We start from the raw sequence: 17,500 nt of genomic DNA, 5'->3' as shown, positions 1-17,500 counted from the left end.
AACGTATTTGGACTATGGAAGCTAGGAGGGTGCTTCATTTCACTACTTTCTTCGATTAAAATAATGTCATTAATGAAGTATGAGCAATTAACTCTTTAAAGCTAAATGTGAAGGACCATGCTTGAAATAGTTGCAAGTGTTCATAGAAAGCTTACCTACGATTTTTCGTGCGCGCACACACACACACACTACTATTGTACTTTTCTTTGGAAAGTTGTCGTCTGCTAGTTTCATCATTCCACGTTTCCGACTTTTCATAACATTTTCGGGTTCCTGCAGGCTTCTATGAATGTGATGTAAGCGATTTTTTTTTTCCAGAAAACTTCCAAATGAAATATGAGTTGAAAATTACAAAATTTTAACAAAGTATACACACACACGCACGCGCACACACACGCACGCACGCACACGCACACACACACACACACACATATATATATATATATATATATATATATATATATATATATATATATATACATATATATATACATATATATATATATATATATATATATATAATATATACATATATATACTTTGTTAAAATTTTGTGGTTTTCAAATCATATTTCATTTGGAAGTATTCTGAAAATAAAATCGCTTGCATCACAATCAGAGAAGCCTGAAGGAACCGAAAATATTATCAAAAGTCGGAAACGTGGAATGATGGAACTGGCAGACGACAACTCTCCAAAGAAAACGTACAATAATTTTAGGTCAAAGGAGTGGCCAGTGATACTTGACTCCTAATGAAACGTCAAAGGATGTCACTTACGTCACGCAGGATGCAATTCAATCCTTTGATACATCTGACGTAACCGGATGTGTGACAAACACGTCTTTGTAACTTGCAGTTTCAGGGCGATGGCACATTTATTAAAATATTAACTCGTGTAGGAAATAAGTATAAAAACGTATTGGTGCAAAAAAATAATTCTCGTTTGTAATTTTGGGTACCATTGTGTCTTCAAAAGAATATAAGAAATTTTCCCAAGATTTCATTCAACTTGCGCAAAATCCTTCCTTTACTGTTCAAATAAAAGAAATTGCGCAAGGCTCTACACCGAACAGCACCTATTCAGTAGTGTCTATTTTTACACCCGCAGAACGATTTCCAGTGAATAGAAAAAAAAAAACAGCCACGATCTGAACTCCGTTGAAAATGAACAAATAATCAGGTCATAATCACGTTGATAGGAAAAAAAGATTTCGGTAAAAGAGTAGAAAGGCCGTGGTGATGGGCAGATCGACCATTTGAAGTGAAGTTACACCCGTTATTTTGCCCCAAAGGTAGTGGCGAAGACCCATAAGGACTGCAGATTGTTAATGCTGACAAAATTTCTTTACGAAGTCAGCATTTCGACACAAATATTGTTAGATATGATTAAATGCTGTTTACCACTCGCTATGATGTCGTTGATTTTCCAAGCACCGAAGAACGCAAAGTTTTTCCAAGGATTTGTAGCTCTGAAATGTTTCTTGAAGCCAAAGTAGTCTTAAATCCCTGAAATCGTCTTCTTCGAATGACAACAGATTGCGAATAAGGGCCACAACGGAAGTTTGTTGAGGTTTTAACATTGAAGAGAGAATATCAGTAATACAGGGAATAGGAAATAGCGTCAAATAACTTTATGAAGGTTTTGAAACTTCAAAAAATATAACTAGAACTAATGGTGCATCGACTTGAGGAGCCCCCGTAAGAGAGAGTGCCGTCAGTGTATCTCGCGCTCTTTACTGCAGGCATTACTTAGGGCTTGTGTTGGTTTTTCTTACGAGTAGACTAAGCTGTTCATATTCTCTTTCTTCCATCTTACTTTCCACCCTCTCTTAACAATTGTTTTATAGTGCAACAGCGAGGTTTTCCTCCTGTTACACCCTTAAAACGTTTTTACTTTCGATTTCCCTTTCAGGGCTGAACGACCTATTCATACGTCCCATCGATTGGCCTTCGGCCTAAATTTTGTATTCCATTCCATTCCGACTTGAGGATGCAGCAGTTCTATTCAGGAAAATTTATTTCTTCGTCTTTATTCTTAATCGTTATTTGTAGTGAAATCATGCTCGTACAGGCGTGTATTCAATTATTTCCATAAATCCTAGATATCAGGGAGAAGGAGGATACGACATACAGAAAATACTGTATGACTGCACGCTATACTTTACACTAACACATTCGATCAAGCACAAACGCTGCCTTGAGCAAGGGCTTCCTCCAATCAGTCGCCTGGGAGGGTGAAGAGAACCTTTCAGTAATTCCACAGAAAACTGTCTGTCTGTCTGTCTTTCCTTTTTTGCCTTTTGTCTATAACTACACATTAATCTTTACGTGACAAGGTTAAGCAAAATGCCTGCCTATAATACCGAGGAACATATTTACGAAACAACGATCACATGCTCCCCTCTCTCTCTCTCTCTCTCTCTCTCTCTCTCTCTCTCTCTCTCTCTCTCAGAAGAGCCATTCCCTTTACCCAAGAGTGAGTCATTACTTTTTTAACTTTTGATTATAGCTTCTGAACGGCACGCCATAATTCGCCCAGTCATCAGTTACTTTACTTGGGAAGCTCATGGGTATTATTACTGAAGCAATTTTATTTTCTCCCAAAAGAAGAATCCCATAACAAGCAATAGCTCTAAACAAAAACAAGTCTCCACTACGTTATCAACATTATATATTACATCACAAACATTAGCTTTTTCAATACACCATCCTCATTATTATCATTAATATTATTATTATCTTCCTGATTTTTCGAAAACGAGCTACATCTTTGATTTGGTCATTCTGTTAGGATTACAGTTAATTCGTAGCTTTCTAAAAATTTTACAATGAATAAGGCAAAGTCTCTTAAAAATGATAAGATCCAATGATATTTATTGACGACTGGATGATAAGAGTAAAATTCTGTAAAATTACCTAAGAATAATTTTATAGTGAAATGCTATTGACTGGAATTTCAACAGTATTTCTTCATTGGGATAACATATCTTTCTTGTTGTACAGAATCTTAATTAAAAAGACCACAGTCAGTAAATTCTTATAGAGAAGCTACAAAATAATGGTATGCATGATTAATAGTCTTCACTAATAAATACATTGTTGTGTGTATATATATATATATATATATATATATATATATATATATTATATATATACGTATATATATATATATATATGTGTGTGTGTGTGTGTGTGTGTGTGTGTGTGTGTGTGTGTGTGTGGTGTGTGTTTTAATAGATAGGGTCTCTCCTTTCTCGTTTTCCCTTTACTTCGTCTTACTTCATAATGAACACCTTATTCTTTGGAAGTTTGGATTTCGAGTAAATGGCCCCTGTGGGCTTGTTCCATATGAATAGGTTTCTTCCTCTGAATTAATAATAATAATAATAATAATAATAATAATAATATATGTAGGAAGTGCAATACGAAAAATGAAACCATAAACCACATAGCAAGCGAATGCCCGGCACTTGCACAGAACCAGTACAAAAAGAGGCATGATTCAGTGGCAAAAGCCCTCCACTGGAGCCTGTGCAAGAAACATCAGCTACCTTGCAGTAATAAGTGGTACGAGCACCAACCTGAGGGAGTGATAGAAAACGATCAGGCAAAGATCTCTGGGACTATGGTATCAGGACGGATAGGGTGATACGTGCAAACAGACCAGACGTGACGTTGATTGACAAAGTCAAGAAGAAAGTATCACTCATTGATGTCGCAATACCATGGGACACCAGAGTTGAAGAGAAAGAGAGGGAAAAAATGGATAATTATCAAGATCTGAAAATAGAAATAAGAAGGATATGGGATATGCCAGTGGAAATCGTACCCATAATCATAGGAGCACTAGGCACAATCCCAAGATCCCTGAAAAGGAATCTAGAAAAACTAGAGGCTGAAGTAGCTCCGGGCCTCATGCAGAAGAGTGTGATCCTAGAAACGGCACACATAGTAAGGAAAGTGATGGACTCCTAAGGAGGCAGGATGCAACCCGGAACCCCACACTATAAATACCACCCAGTCGAATTGGAGGACTGTGATAGAGCAAAAGAAAAAAAAAATAATAATAATAATAATAATACCGATGTAGTTATCTATATTTTGCCTTTAATCTACCCCTTTCCTCTTACGACCTTTATTCTACCTAGCATATTTGGCGTCGGTCAATAGGGTCTTATCCAGGGCCGGATTTAGGGGGGGGGGGGGGGGGGGGGGGGGGGGGGAAGAGGGCACCTGCCCAGGGGCCTCCACATTTTAGGGGGCCTCAAAAAAAGGACCCAGGCTTAAATAATTTTTAATTTCAGTAAATATATAAGGAATAAAAGTTTTTTAGTCAGGAATAAAACAAAATTGTGGATATTTATGATTTTAGGGGGCCTCAAAAAAAGGACCCAGGCTTAAATAATTTTTAATTTCAGTAAATATATAAGGAATAAAAGTTTTTTAGTCAGGAATAAAACAAAATTGTGGATATTTATGATTTATCTTTTTTCATCACGGAAAAGTACAGTAAAACCAAAGTAAAAAACGTGATATTATTAGAAATTTAGGCTATGTTTACAGTTACCCCTAAAATTACCTCCTATCTATTTTTGAATGCATTGTTGGTTGACAAAATCGGAAGGGACGGTTTGTATATAAGTCTGACTCCAAATATTTCTATATATTGTTTGGTTTCTGTGAGGTTATTTATTGAACATATGTATTTGTACCAATGTCTGCGTAATCAGTGGCGGTTCTTCCTATGGGCGGTATAGGCGGTCGCCCAGGGCGGCATATCAAAAACAGACTTCGTACTACAATGCATCATGATCGACTCAGTCACCTGGCTTTGATGAGCATTGAGTATGACATCCTCAGAGACATTGACTTTGACATATTGATCACCAAATTTGCAAGGGCCAAGTCTCGTAAAGTGTCTGGTCTGTAAATACAGATACCGCTGTAGTTTTTCTATTCTACGAAGAAACTTTGGTTTTGATTTTAAGATCGGCGGCACTGAGTATGGGTCATGCTTCCTAATCACCTTCGAAAAATGGTCAGTTTGTACAGTCAGGTGTGAAGAGTCCTGATGAGTGAAGGCAAACTAACATATTTAGATTTATGGTAATAAAACATATGCTATTTATTTGATATTGCTTTTTATAATCTTTTTATACTCGAGTGTACAGAGTCAGGAGAGGTCATTTTGCACACGTGACTAAGATGACCAAAATTCATTACTGGCAGGACCGGCAATGAGGATTTCCCGGTGGAGCTTACAGCGCCCCCCGGTGAGGCTTGCTTCGCTCGCCACCCGCCTCAGGCAGGGTGGGCCTCCACACATAGATTGCCCAGGGGCCTCCACATGCCTAAATCCGGCCCTGGTCTTATCAATCAAATACAAATCCTTGAACATAGCAATGAAAACAAACAGAAATGATATCAATGTCTGCAGTCAACGTGTATTTCGGAATAATTGGAATGGTTATACAATGATTTTGTCAGTCTGGACGGAACTTACTCATATCCTTTGTGCTCTATAATCATTGGACTTTTTGTAGTTTTGTCATTATCCTTTTTTACAGATTGACAAGTCTGTATTCTTCATTAGACATAAAAAACATAATACGACAAAGGCTTTCGCTGATTTGAAAGCATCCAATAAATTATAGCATCAGCAAACTGCTTATAAATTTAGCTAGCTGAATATTACCAATGCCTAAGTTCTTTTTATTTCAATTTTTTCAATACTTTACGTGAGCTTTAGAAAAGGGAAATATATCTTCTTCCAAAAAAGGACACACCTATTCATTCAATTCATCCTGGCTAGCCCATTTGGGGAATGGTGAAACAAATAAGTCCTTCTCTGAAGCAAATACAGTTTATCATATTCTTATAATGTAAGTTTTGTAATGCAATTATAATTTTGGCAATACAATTAGTTCCCCTCAGAACCTGTGTATCATGTTATGAAATGTATGTTTTTGTGTTCAGATTCCGTTTAAAGATAACATCTTTATGTAGTGAGAAACTTCATTTTTTAAGCATACATAAGGCGGAGAGAAGAAAAACGTACGTAAGACAGAGAGAAAGAGTAGGAGTTTATAAGCCTCTAGAGAAGGTTGTTATTCACATCTAGAGAATGCCTTAGCCAGCTGATTTTTTATCGTTCCAAGCAGTCCTGGGACGAAACAAGGGGGGGCCCTGTTCATCGACATACGTGAACGCAGCCAAAGAGCCCCATACTCGATATTCCTATAGAGATGACGTAATATGTTTTCGTCTCGGACTTGTACACTCAACTACATCCATTCACCCTGATACACATATTTACGCATATAAAACTATTCATTCGATTCCGAAACCTAGCCGCTTGCGTTAGGGATAGCACCTCTCTCTCTCTCTCAAATCTCTTCTCTCTTTCGCTTGCTCATTCGAGAGACTGTTTCATTAACGTAACGTAACTCACATTTATATGTGAGTTGGTCACTCAATAATATTAGATAAATTTTTAATGCATGTGTTGTTTGTGGAATCTGAGCATAGTGTTATTATTATTAGTTTTGTAAAGGCGCCCACAAAAGTGTTGAAAATGTTGAAGATTATAACAGGCCTTTCTTTTTTAGTGAGAAGTTGCAACTGCATATAAAGGTACTTAACAAATGTTTTGAAGTGCACTTCGAGATTTTATTTTACAGTGTTTGGATAAAATTATTATTTTTATGGATTTTTCTTTGGATTTGTTCTTTTGACATGTCCATTTTATATGCTTAATGTTTGTACTGTCAATGCTATAATTGTTTTCATGTTATGCATTTTCTTTATTGTGTTTAATTAGTTTGAATAATATTTTATTGTGTAATTGTTTGTATCTAACATTTGTGAATTATTTTATTTAATTAAATTTCATTTCTTATTTAATTATTGCTTTATAATTTAATTTAATTAATTTTCTTGATAAATTTTGATCTAATTTTGCTTAATAATTAATTCAAGAATTAATTAAACTTTTGTTTTCAAGTAATAACAATTTCCCTGAGATTGTGAATCTCACTTATAAATTTTGAATTTAGAAAAAAAATTTTGTATTTAAAATTTTTGTGAGAATTTCATTACCACCAGTATAACTGTATAATAGTATATAATAATATAATATAATATATTTTATTTTGGTTAGGTAGAAATATAGAGTGGTAATTGTGGTGTTTCCCTCAAATGAATCAGGACCAGGGAAATACTTAGATTTGAAATTAGTGAAGGAGTGATGCCCATTAATTAAGATTACCTCACATCTATTTTAATGAACTTAGACTGATTGTTTTCTTGACTGTTAAGTACTACAAGGGGATCACTGTCACCTTTAGAGTATTCAGCCGTTTAGTATTTGTGATGAGGGGTCAGGTGTCTGGCTGTAGTGAGGTAAGCAATAACCAAGTACTTGATCAAACTGTGCCCCAATTACAAAAAGTGTCCCAGACCCAGGAATATAAGGGTCTCTTGCACTAACAAGTACAAATGGCAATTTGGGTTAACCAATATTAATGGTGTCCAGACCCAGATCTTTGGCTACTTCCCCCAAGTATAAATGGTGTCCAGACCAGATACTCTTTGGACACTTCGTCACAATATATATATATATATAATATATATATATATATATATATATATACATATATATATATATTCATAAAAATTAATGAGATGCTAACGAAACTTCCTCTTTTATTTCTTTCTCTTAAGCTCACAGACTAACTTAGTGAGCTGTGTTGATACAAACTTGCTAAAGTCTAATAAAATGTGTTTTCGATGAATCTTAGAAATTTGTTTTCACCCTGCAGTCCACAATTGCACGAACTATAACTTTGATACATTAATATTCATTATGACCCTCCTCACTATCCGAATGGTCACTTTCGTTGCCAGCAACAATTTCATAGTCTTTCTCAAGACTGGCAAGATCTTCTCTAGCCTCTATAAACTCGCCTTCTTCCATGCCTTCGCCTACGTACCAATGGACGAAGGCTCGTTTCGTGTACATGAGGTCAAATTTATAATTAAGTCGAGAAAACGCTTCGACAATTGACGTGGTGTTTGCCAGCATGCAAACAGCGCGAGATACCTTTGCGAGATCACCATCCGGTACCACTGTAGGCGGCTGGTAGTTAATTCCAATTTTGAATCCAGTGGGGCACCAGTCGACGAACTGGATGTTTCTCTTCGTCTTAATCTGCGCAATAGAAGCGTTGACATCTTTCGGGACCACGTCTCCCCTGTATAAGAGGCAGCAAGCCATGTACATGCCGTTGCGGGGATTGCATCTTACCATCTGGTTAGAAGGTTCGAAACAGGCGCTCGTAATCTGGGAGACTGATAGCTGCTCGTGGTAAGCCTTTTCGGTGGATATGATGGGAGAGTAAGTCACCAGTGGGAAGTGAATTCTTGGGTACGGCACCAAGTTAGTCTGGAACTCAGCCAAATCAACATTAAGTGCACCGTCGAATCTCAAGGAGGCAGTAATGGAGGACACAACTTGACCAATCAGACGATTCAGATTAGAGTAAGTTGGTCGTTCAACGCCCAGGTTTTTCTGGCAGATGCTGTAAATGGCTTCGTTGTCGACCATGAAGGAGCAGTCGAAGTGTTCGAGGGTGGTGTGAGTCGTTAAGATGGAGTTGTAAGGCTCGACTACCGATGTTGAGACTAGAGGGGCAGGGTACACGGCAAACTCTAGCTTGCTCTTCTTGCCATAATCAACAGAGAGCCTCTCCATCAGGAGAGAAGTGAATCCGGACCCCGTGCCCCCTCCGAAGGAATGGAAGACAAGGAATCCCTGAAGGCCACTGCACATGTCGGCCAATTTCCTTATCCTGTCGAGTACTTGATCAACAATCTCTTTTCCTATGGTGTAATGGCCACGGGCGTAGTTATTGGCTGCATCTTCCTTGCCGTTAATTAATTGCTCTGGATGGAACAGCTGCCTGTATTTGCCAGTGCGAATTTCATCTGCAATAAAGAATCTGGTTTAGCAAGATTGACGAACAGGAACATTTCAGAGACATGGCGAAAACAGCAACAAGAATTAAGCCATTAACAAGGTAAATAAGAACTGAATTCACCACTATTTTATAACTGCATAATATAAGAGGTTTTGAGGATTGTTACATAATGTCAAGTTTAACAGGCTGCTTTTCTAGCTGGGATTCTAAGGACCGATTATACTTATCAAATATTTTTGACAATATCGTCAATAATAATATATTTGTCAATAATTTTTGGCTTACATTACTGTGTAGCTGTATTATGAGTAATCAGAAAATCGTTTGATCATTGGCATTCCCCGTTCTAAACTAGATAGAAAAACGAATAACAATTTGCTTATGAAACAATAGATAAAACCGTACTTTGATCAATAATACAGTACTATAGATAGTTCTCATACCAAGGACTGTTGGTTCAAGGTCCACGAAGACTGAGCGAGGAACATATCTGCCACTGCCCGTCTCGCTGAAGAAAGTCGTGAACGAAGACTCAAACTTTTGTTCGTCTTTCAGCATGACACCATTTGCTTCAATCCCATGCTCGAGACAGTACAGCTCCCAGCATGCGTTGCCCATCTGGCAACCAGCCTGGCCTACGTGAATGGAAATTACTTCTCTCTGTTCAAGGAAAACAAATTGGAGAAAATGGTAGTTGACTTACTAAACAAATTCAATACAGAATAAAAAAAAACGTACTTGTAAACATTTAGTCATATAATAACAATAGAAGCTTAGCCTCAGTTCAGTTCAGCCTCGTATGATGATAAGGCGGGCAGTTCAACAAAACTGTGAAAGAATATACTCCATTTTTACAGGATCTGTATTTATATGGAATACGAAAAAACTTAGCTAAGACGCGTATCGCTTTAAATATTATTTCTAGACTCTTTAAAAGGTAGCTATTATACCAGACTAGCTGCTACAATAATCATGATCTGATAGATAATAAAAAAATATATATGTGATTTTTTACTTCAACACTGCAGGATTCTTGACCCAACTAATGAATCCCGGATTTTTTTTTTTTTTTTTTTTTTTTGTCAGCAGAATGACAAGTCCATGATGCATTTTATCCAAATGATATATTAGAATCACATTTTGTTGGTTTTGGATTGTCTGTATTACATCATAACACCCAAGTAAGCACAGAAAAAAATGAAACGAGGTAGACAAACAAACACAATAAACTGTACTGAGTCTTCGTCCATGCATAAGAAAATTATCGTTCATAAAATAAGTTTAAATTACTAACCGTTCATCCACTTCTCTGACCATCCAAAGTAACTTTTCAGTTCTCTCTAGCAAGAAATCTGGCTTTAACATTCATATCAAAATCTGTGATCCCTCAAATGCAGTTTACTCGAAGAAATTCGAAATAATCAGACGTTACCTCTGTTCTGAGCTGATCTCGCAGAGGTCAGTAGACATGTTTATCTGGAGAGCGTGATAGCGAAGAGGAGAGAAAGGCAAACGTGCGTTTCAACGCTTAAGTATTTTTAGCCAACTGTGAACTTGAAATTCATCCTTCCCTTGATTCAGTGTTGCTGATTTTATTCAGGAAAAAATCAGCAACAACAAAAACATTCTGTTTTGTGGTTTTAACACATTCCTTTTAATTTCATTGAACAGACATACTTGTCGTTGTCCAACTATTGAGAAAAGAAGTGACTATTGTTGCGAAAATGCTATTTAAGAAAGCAAAACGTGAGGAAAAAATCTTGCACAAGCGAGCTTAAAGAATCAGGGGTTAGCCATGTCCAGAATTCTGTTATTTCGTTTCTCTTGTATTTTCCTGAAACCTCTGCTACTCTGTTCGTCATTCGCTGGAACGCTCTCGCTCTTTGTTCGTCTTCTGAAGCAGTATCAAATAAGATATATAAAAAAAATTAGCTGTAGGTTGTAACAGCTTTTTCAGTATTTAGAATTTTTTTGAGTGCCAGCATCCCCTCCCCTCCCCTCCCCTCCCACACCACACGCCTGAACCTTAAATAGATCTGTCAGTTCATTCCAGAGTTGTATTGGTCATCCATTGCTTTGTTGTAGTTTGGCAAAACTGACCAACAACTATTTATTTCGTATACCCTTATACCAGTTAACATGTAATTTATAAATAATGCATAATCATCATTTGGAATACTAGCAAACTTACCCATCTACGATGGGTGATAAAATACAGGTTCAGAAGTGAAAAATTTATATGTACTATTTGTTCAGCAATATTAAAATAAGGGCGATTACACGAATAGTCTCTCTCTTTCTCTCTCTCTCTCGTAATGTAATTCAAGGGACGATCACTGAACGCAGAGAAATTCTTATTCATTGTTGTTTCCCCTCTTTTAATGATATTCTCTCTCTCTCTCTTAAAGTAAGTGAAGGGACGATCAATGAATGTAAAGAAGTTCGTATTCATTATTGTTTACCCTCTTTTAATGATTCTCTCTCTCTCTCTCTCTCTCTCTCTCTCTCTCTCTCTCTCTCTCTCTCTCTCTCTCTCTCAATGTAAGTCAAGTAACGAAGACGGTGATGGGATTATCGGATTACTTAGCTCTCAAATCACAAATTATCTCCTCTCTCTTTCTCTCTCTCATTTTTCGATAGCAAGATAAAATTATAAAATTGTAGTGCATTAATGTCGTTAAATGGCTCTCTCTCTCTCTTGTTGGTGACTTTCATTTAACGGAACAAGGATCTTGATTGGTTCATTTCTTTGTCAATTACTTTGCACGGTGATACAAATAATAAAGTATCTTTCTTTTCATTATGTTACTGCAAAGACGCAATTTGTATGTCAGTGCGTTATGGCTACTGATAAATGCTCTTATGATCCTGTGTCTTCCAAAAAAAGAGTAGAAAGTAGGAACTTGTCAGTTTCCTTTTTATTATGTATGTTGGCAGGATCGAAATTCCGAAGCAACATTACCGGGCAGTACTTCTTCAACGTTATTTTGTGCACTGGCAGTCCCGATGGATTTAAGTTATTAAAAAAATCTTGCGGATATTGATGATAATTTTCATCTTCTATTGTGTCCGAGCTGAAATATTCGCGACTTTCTCCGGAGAAGTTGTACAGAAATTATGCATGAAAAATCGTAAAGTAACTAAGTCTACGGGAATAACCAGCCTCGTTTCACGGACAGAAACAGCTCCGTTTCAGGGAATCCCTTCTCACCCCCACCCCCTACAACGGAGGGGGGTAGGTTGGATGAAACCCCATTACAAACCATCTTAGGGGTCCCCACCATAACCCTGTCGAGTTTCATGCCCATCTGACCAGCCGTTTGGCCGTGATTGAATGACAGACAGACAGACATTACGCCCATTATAGTATGATGCGAGGATGCCATTCGCTTGACTTCCTACCTTTCAAAGAGCATAATGGGAGCCTAGCTCATAAACTTCTAGTATGGCTATAAACTTGCTCAGTTTGCCTGAATGGTTTAATTTGAATCTGATCGCAAAATATCAATAGAATTAAAAATACAGTCATAACAGCCTCGAAAGAGCAGGAACCAAAGGCGTTTGCGCAACAACTTTATTTATTAACGGCAGAATTTCAGGTAAGATAATCTTTTCTTACTCTAGGATGCTACTTGAGTTACCTTTGCTATATTCACATTCACTGGGCTTTGACAATCACAAATACACAGGGATTTCAACTTAATATAGTAATTGCATCCAAAGAAATCCACAACCATACATGTCTACAGAGAGAGAGAGAGAGAGAGAGAGAGAGAGAGAGAGAGAGAGAGGCCCGTCGACGCCTATGAACGTGCATTTACACAAATATACATATATCTGTATGCATGTATGTATGTTGGATGAACATATAACATGTTGGACTGTTTCGGCCATTGTATATGCAAATATTTCTACGATGTTAAATAATGAAAGCAAACTGACTGAACCTCCAGACTATTAACAATCCAGTGTATCAAGAATGTGACCAAAACCATGGAGAAAACCTTACTCAAGATCACCAGAAAATGTTCTCACACCAAAACAGGATCATTCAGTCACTAATTCTTTATCTATCTCTGAATCAAACCCAGATCTTCCTTTTTCTTCTTCTTCTAAGATACAAGCATCTCAAGATAAACTGGAAAATGCACAAGGACTGACAGAATACACGACCCGCCGATATAATAGCGAGGGCATTTACGTAAACGAAAGTACTGATACATTCCAATTTGGAAGCATTCTCTAGAACACGAACCCTACTCAACAGGAGTTGCTGCTTAAGTATGTGTAAGATACACAGGTAGGAAGATGGTCTGATAGATTGAACGTGAATGATAGAGTCCGTTATCTAATCGAACGTACTGATACGCCCACCGTTTCCACGATTAGATTGTATCTCAGACTCTACCTGAAATCGAGTGCAAACGATATACTTTTGCGCGACCATGTTAATCCCATGTAAGTTTCTCTCATATGAAATATCCTACGTCAAACTCAATAATTTTTCATTTATTCAGTTTCCTGTAACATGTAGTCTGCTAGTAGTGAAATCCAAGTTTAACTATCATAAAATCTTAAACAAGAAATCCAGAGCATCTTCATACACTCGACAAACAGCATTGTCATCAAGATTTCAGTGCAAAATTATTTGAGTATTCCTGACCCTTTTGACGTGTTATATTTACTAATACTATATATATATTCCCTGGAGGAGCGCATTTTGGACGGAGATTATATATATATATATATATATATATTATATATATATATATATATATATATATATATATATATATACATGTGTGTGTAAATTTCTGTCATTTATACAGGTGTGGCTTTTCATATTCATAAATATTAAGCCACAGGTATCATTTAATACGAAATTCACTATACCTTGGGTAAAACTTACACTAAACGGGAATTATAATTGATAACTGTTTCTGCGCTGGGCGGCAAAGTCGCTGTCTGACAGTTTTCCTAATCAGGTCACATTCGAATCCTAGCTTGCACAGATGCGCTTATCAACTGTAATTCCCTTTGGGGGTAAGTTATTCCCAAGGTATATTGAGTTCCCTCTTAAAAATGATTTGGGCTTGATATTATATATATATATATATATATATATATATATATATATATATATATATATATATATATATATACACGTACTGGACTGATAAATATTATATGGCAAGTTTTTCATTCCAGGGTGTAGTGACTTACAATTACAACATTTCAGGCCCATACCCAGAGTTTTGTTTTTATGGGGGGCGGGGGGGGGGGGGGGGGGGGTCGTTTTCCCCAAAACTGGACCTTTTCTTCTATAAATGTCATTGCATTCATATATAGTTATATACAAGATGAAATAGTTGAAAATGTTATTTTAGTTACATTAAGAAGAAAAATTGGGTATGCTGTCTATGCCCTTCTACCCTATTAGATGTTATTTAAAGTACTGACTTTGGTTAACAGAATTTTACTTATAATGTTGAAAGATGACACTGAAATTCAAGAATATTTCTTCAATTTTATTGATTGATTAATTTATTATGTTAACAATAGCGTGCATATTACTTTATTAGTTGTTATGCTTTATACTTTGACTTAACAGAAAACAATAATTATTCATCACTTTGTAAGTACACTTCAATGGAAAGGATAGTCACAGAAAATATGGACTTCCAGACACTTTTTATCAAGAAACGGAACATCTTTTTCAAAAACCATTCACATCACCATTAATACAGTAGTTATATACATTGTCCATGTACTACTATGTAGAATAGATACAATTCAGAGTACTGATAGAAATCGGCTTTAAGGAACAAAATTCTTAACCTTCAGTATCGTACGTGCGAAAAGTAATGGCCCCTTTCTTCCGAAAAATTTTGAAATAATCACACTGCTTACCATTCTGATGTGATGTGATAAATGATTGACAAGCAAGTCGAAGGGATCCCTTAAATGACTGGCAGCGTCTCTTAGATCACCCGAAATACCAGAAGCGTCTAACGTGTTCTGGATTAGAGCATCTGGGAGATAATAATGGGCGTCCTTCTTCAGATAAGGTATATATACAAAATTATGACGTCATTTATCTACGTATGACTCTTGAGTACATAAACTGATAAAGACTCCAGATAGCAGAAATTAAATTCACATGTACCTACTGGTTGAATCAGAGATGAAATATACATATACCGAGGCATCATCATAATAAGCTTAGTACAGTGCATTGTACAAGAGGAAATGGCTGGCAATTTTTCTGTTGGCTTCACTATGACATCAATACTATTTCATACCTTTTACTTATAAAAGCACGTAAATAGATCTTAAGTAATCCAGGGAAAGGAAATGATGGGGCGATGCACATGGTCGATAATAGTTAAGAGTAACAAAAAAGTACAGTGAACGATCCCTCAGTACGTAAAAATATAGGATTAAATATTATCCGGCTATCACATTGCAAAGATGATAGAAAGGTTCAATAATTTCATGAAAGTGAATGCTTTACACGGCTGGGCCATTTGAGCAGATGTGATGCAAGATAGCTCATAAATGGGGAGTGCCGAGAAGAGTTTAAGTGCCTGAAGTCCAGCTGGAGCGACTTTTTTTTTTTTTTTTTGTGAGATAGGTATATCAATTTTGGAGGGAGGAACTTCAAATTACATTTAGCTACCACTGTGAAGAAGACCATCTCATCATTTCCAGTCTCAGCCTCGTTGCACGATCTCTGTGACTAGCGTTTCCTCATGTACACACACACACACACACACACACACGCACGCACACACTCACACGCACGCACACACACACTTATATATATATATATATATATATATATATATATATTATATATATATATATATATAATGAAACGCTGATCACCGAGCTCATGTACAACGAGGTGGGAGACTATAAATAATGAAATAGTCCTATTCACACACGCACACTCGTATATACGTATGCATTTGTGCGTGTGTCACAGTATGCGTCATGTTTAAAAGCTGTCAGTCACCGAGCTCAACTTCAACTGTTCTCAAGTGCAACGAGGATAAGTCCCAAATAATGAAATGCTAGATATATATAATATATATATATATATATATATATATATATATATATATATATACATAGGCCGGAGCTGGAGCTCAAAGAAGATATATCCCGAAGGAAGTAGTAGGGAAAGGCATCCTCATCCTTTAACAGTTTATTTAAATGCCGACGTTTCGCGACGAATTCCAAGTCGCATTTTCAAGGCTAAAAATATATAAAATTTGCGAACATTACCACTCAAATTAATCTAATTTATATTAAAAATGTAATGGCAACAGTTCTCAATAAGTAAAAAATTAAAATTAAACAGTACTTTTAAAGGCAAAAAAAATACATTTATATACGATGCTGGACGAAAGCAGAGGACTGAGTAGGTCTTGACTCTAAACAGAGATCCAATAGTTAAGGGATTTTGGGGGATCATTTTCAAGTCCACAACCTCTTTTGAATAATGGTTGTGCAAGCTCTCCTGAAGGTATCATCATGCATGAAAGGGAAACTTGCATACATCTTCAGTCTCGGCACAGTAGATACATATATATATACAGGTGTTGAATGCACCATTTTTTCCATTAGCAGTTTGTTTAGAGATCTGAAAATCGTAACAAACTGCTAATGGAAAAAATGCTGCATTCAACACCTGTATCTACTGTGCCGAGACTGAAGATGTATGCAAGTTTCCCTTTCATGCATGATGATACCTTCAGGAGAGCTTGCACAACCGTTATTCAAAAGAAGTTCCGGCTGTGGACTTGAAAATTATCCCCAAAAATCCCTTAACTATTGGATCTCTGTTTAGAGTCAAAGACCGGTTCAGTCCTCTGCTTTCGTCCAGCGTCGTATATAAATACAATTGCCCGAGATGTGATCACGGGACATATGTGGGATGCACGGAGAGGCTGTTGAAGGTTCAAATAGATTCCCACAGGGGCTTAAGCCATAGAACAGGCAGTAGGTTAACTAATCCGGCACAATCTAATATACGTAATCATTAAAAACATGTAAAACCTATATTGACAGCAAGGATTTTTCCATCTTGGGGAAACTGCGGAACAACAACGACCTGACTATCTTAGAATAGATAATTAACAAAAAGACTGTACCGTCGTTAAACACCCAAACGTCCTCTATAAAATTGTTCATAGCATAGTTTGGGAAGCTGGTTTGCCTCACTCTGTTTTTATTTATTTTTGTTAGTCTTACTCTTTCTTTTGTATAAGTAGGTGTTTTTAAGATTTTAGTGAAGTCCTGTACTTGTAATTTGTTTGCCTTTGAAGGTACGGTTTAATTTTAACTTTTTACTTATTGAGAGCTGTTGCCATTACATTTTTAATATAAATTAAATTAATTTGAATATTAATGTTCGCAAATTTTATATATATTTAGCCTTGAAAATGCAACTTGGAAATCGTCGCGAAACGTCGGCATTCAAATAAACTGTTAAAGGATGAGGATGCCTTTCCCTA

General features: G+C 36.6%; 1 protein-coding gene across 1 annotated transcript; it reads right to left on the bottom strand.

Moving 5' to 3' along the window:
- Positions 1-7,691: 7,691 nt before the first annotated feature.
- Positions 7,692-15,019, bottom strand: LOC135198817 (tubulin alpha-8 chain-like). The gene is made up of 3 exons (XM_064226784.1): positions 14,889-15,019; positions 9,422-9,638; positions 7,692-8,985 (listed from the first exon to the last, which is right to left on the bottom strand). Exons 1-3 carry the CDS (start codon positions 14,889-14,891, stop codon positions 7,853-7,855), a joined length of 1,353 nt encoding a protein of 450 aa, XP_064082854.1. The 5' UTR covers positions 14,892-15,019; the 3' UTR covers positions 7,692-7,852.
- Positions 15,020-17,500: the final 2,481 nt, after the last annotated feature.

This window comes from Macrobrachium nipponense, chromosome 22 (assembly GCF_015104395.2).
Source record: "Macrobrachium nipponense isolate FS-2020 chromosome 22, ASM1510439v2, whole genome shotgun sequence".
Classification (NCBI taxonomy): domain Eukaryota; kingdom Metazoa; phylum Arthropoda; class Malacostraca; order Decapoda; family Palaemonidae; genus Macrobrachium; species Macrobrachium nipponense.
The sequence above is the reverse complement of the archived record's forward strand: the minus strand, read 5'-3'. Positions and strand labels throughout refer to the sequence as shown.

Excerpts from the sequence above, each read along its gene's own strand:
- LOC135198817 (XM_064226784.1), bottom strand. Across the intron at positions 8,986-9,421 it reads CCTTGAACCAACAGTCCTTG|ATGAAATTCGCACTGGCAAA; the intron begins GTATGAGAACTA and ends TCTTTATTGCAG.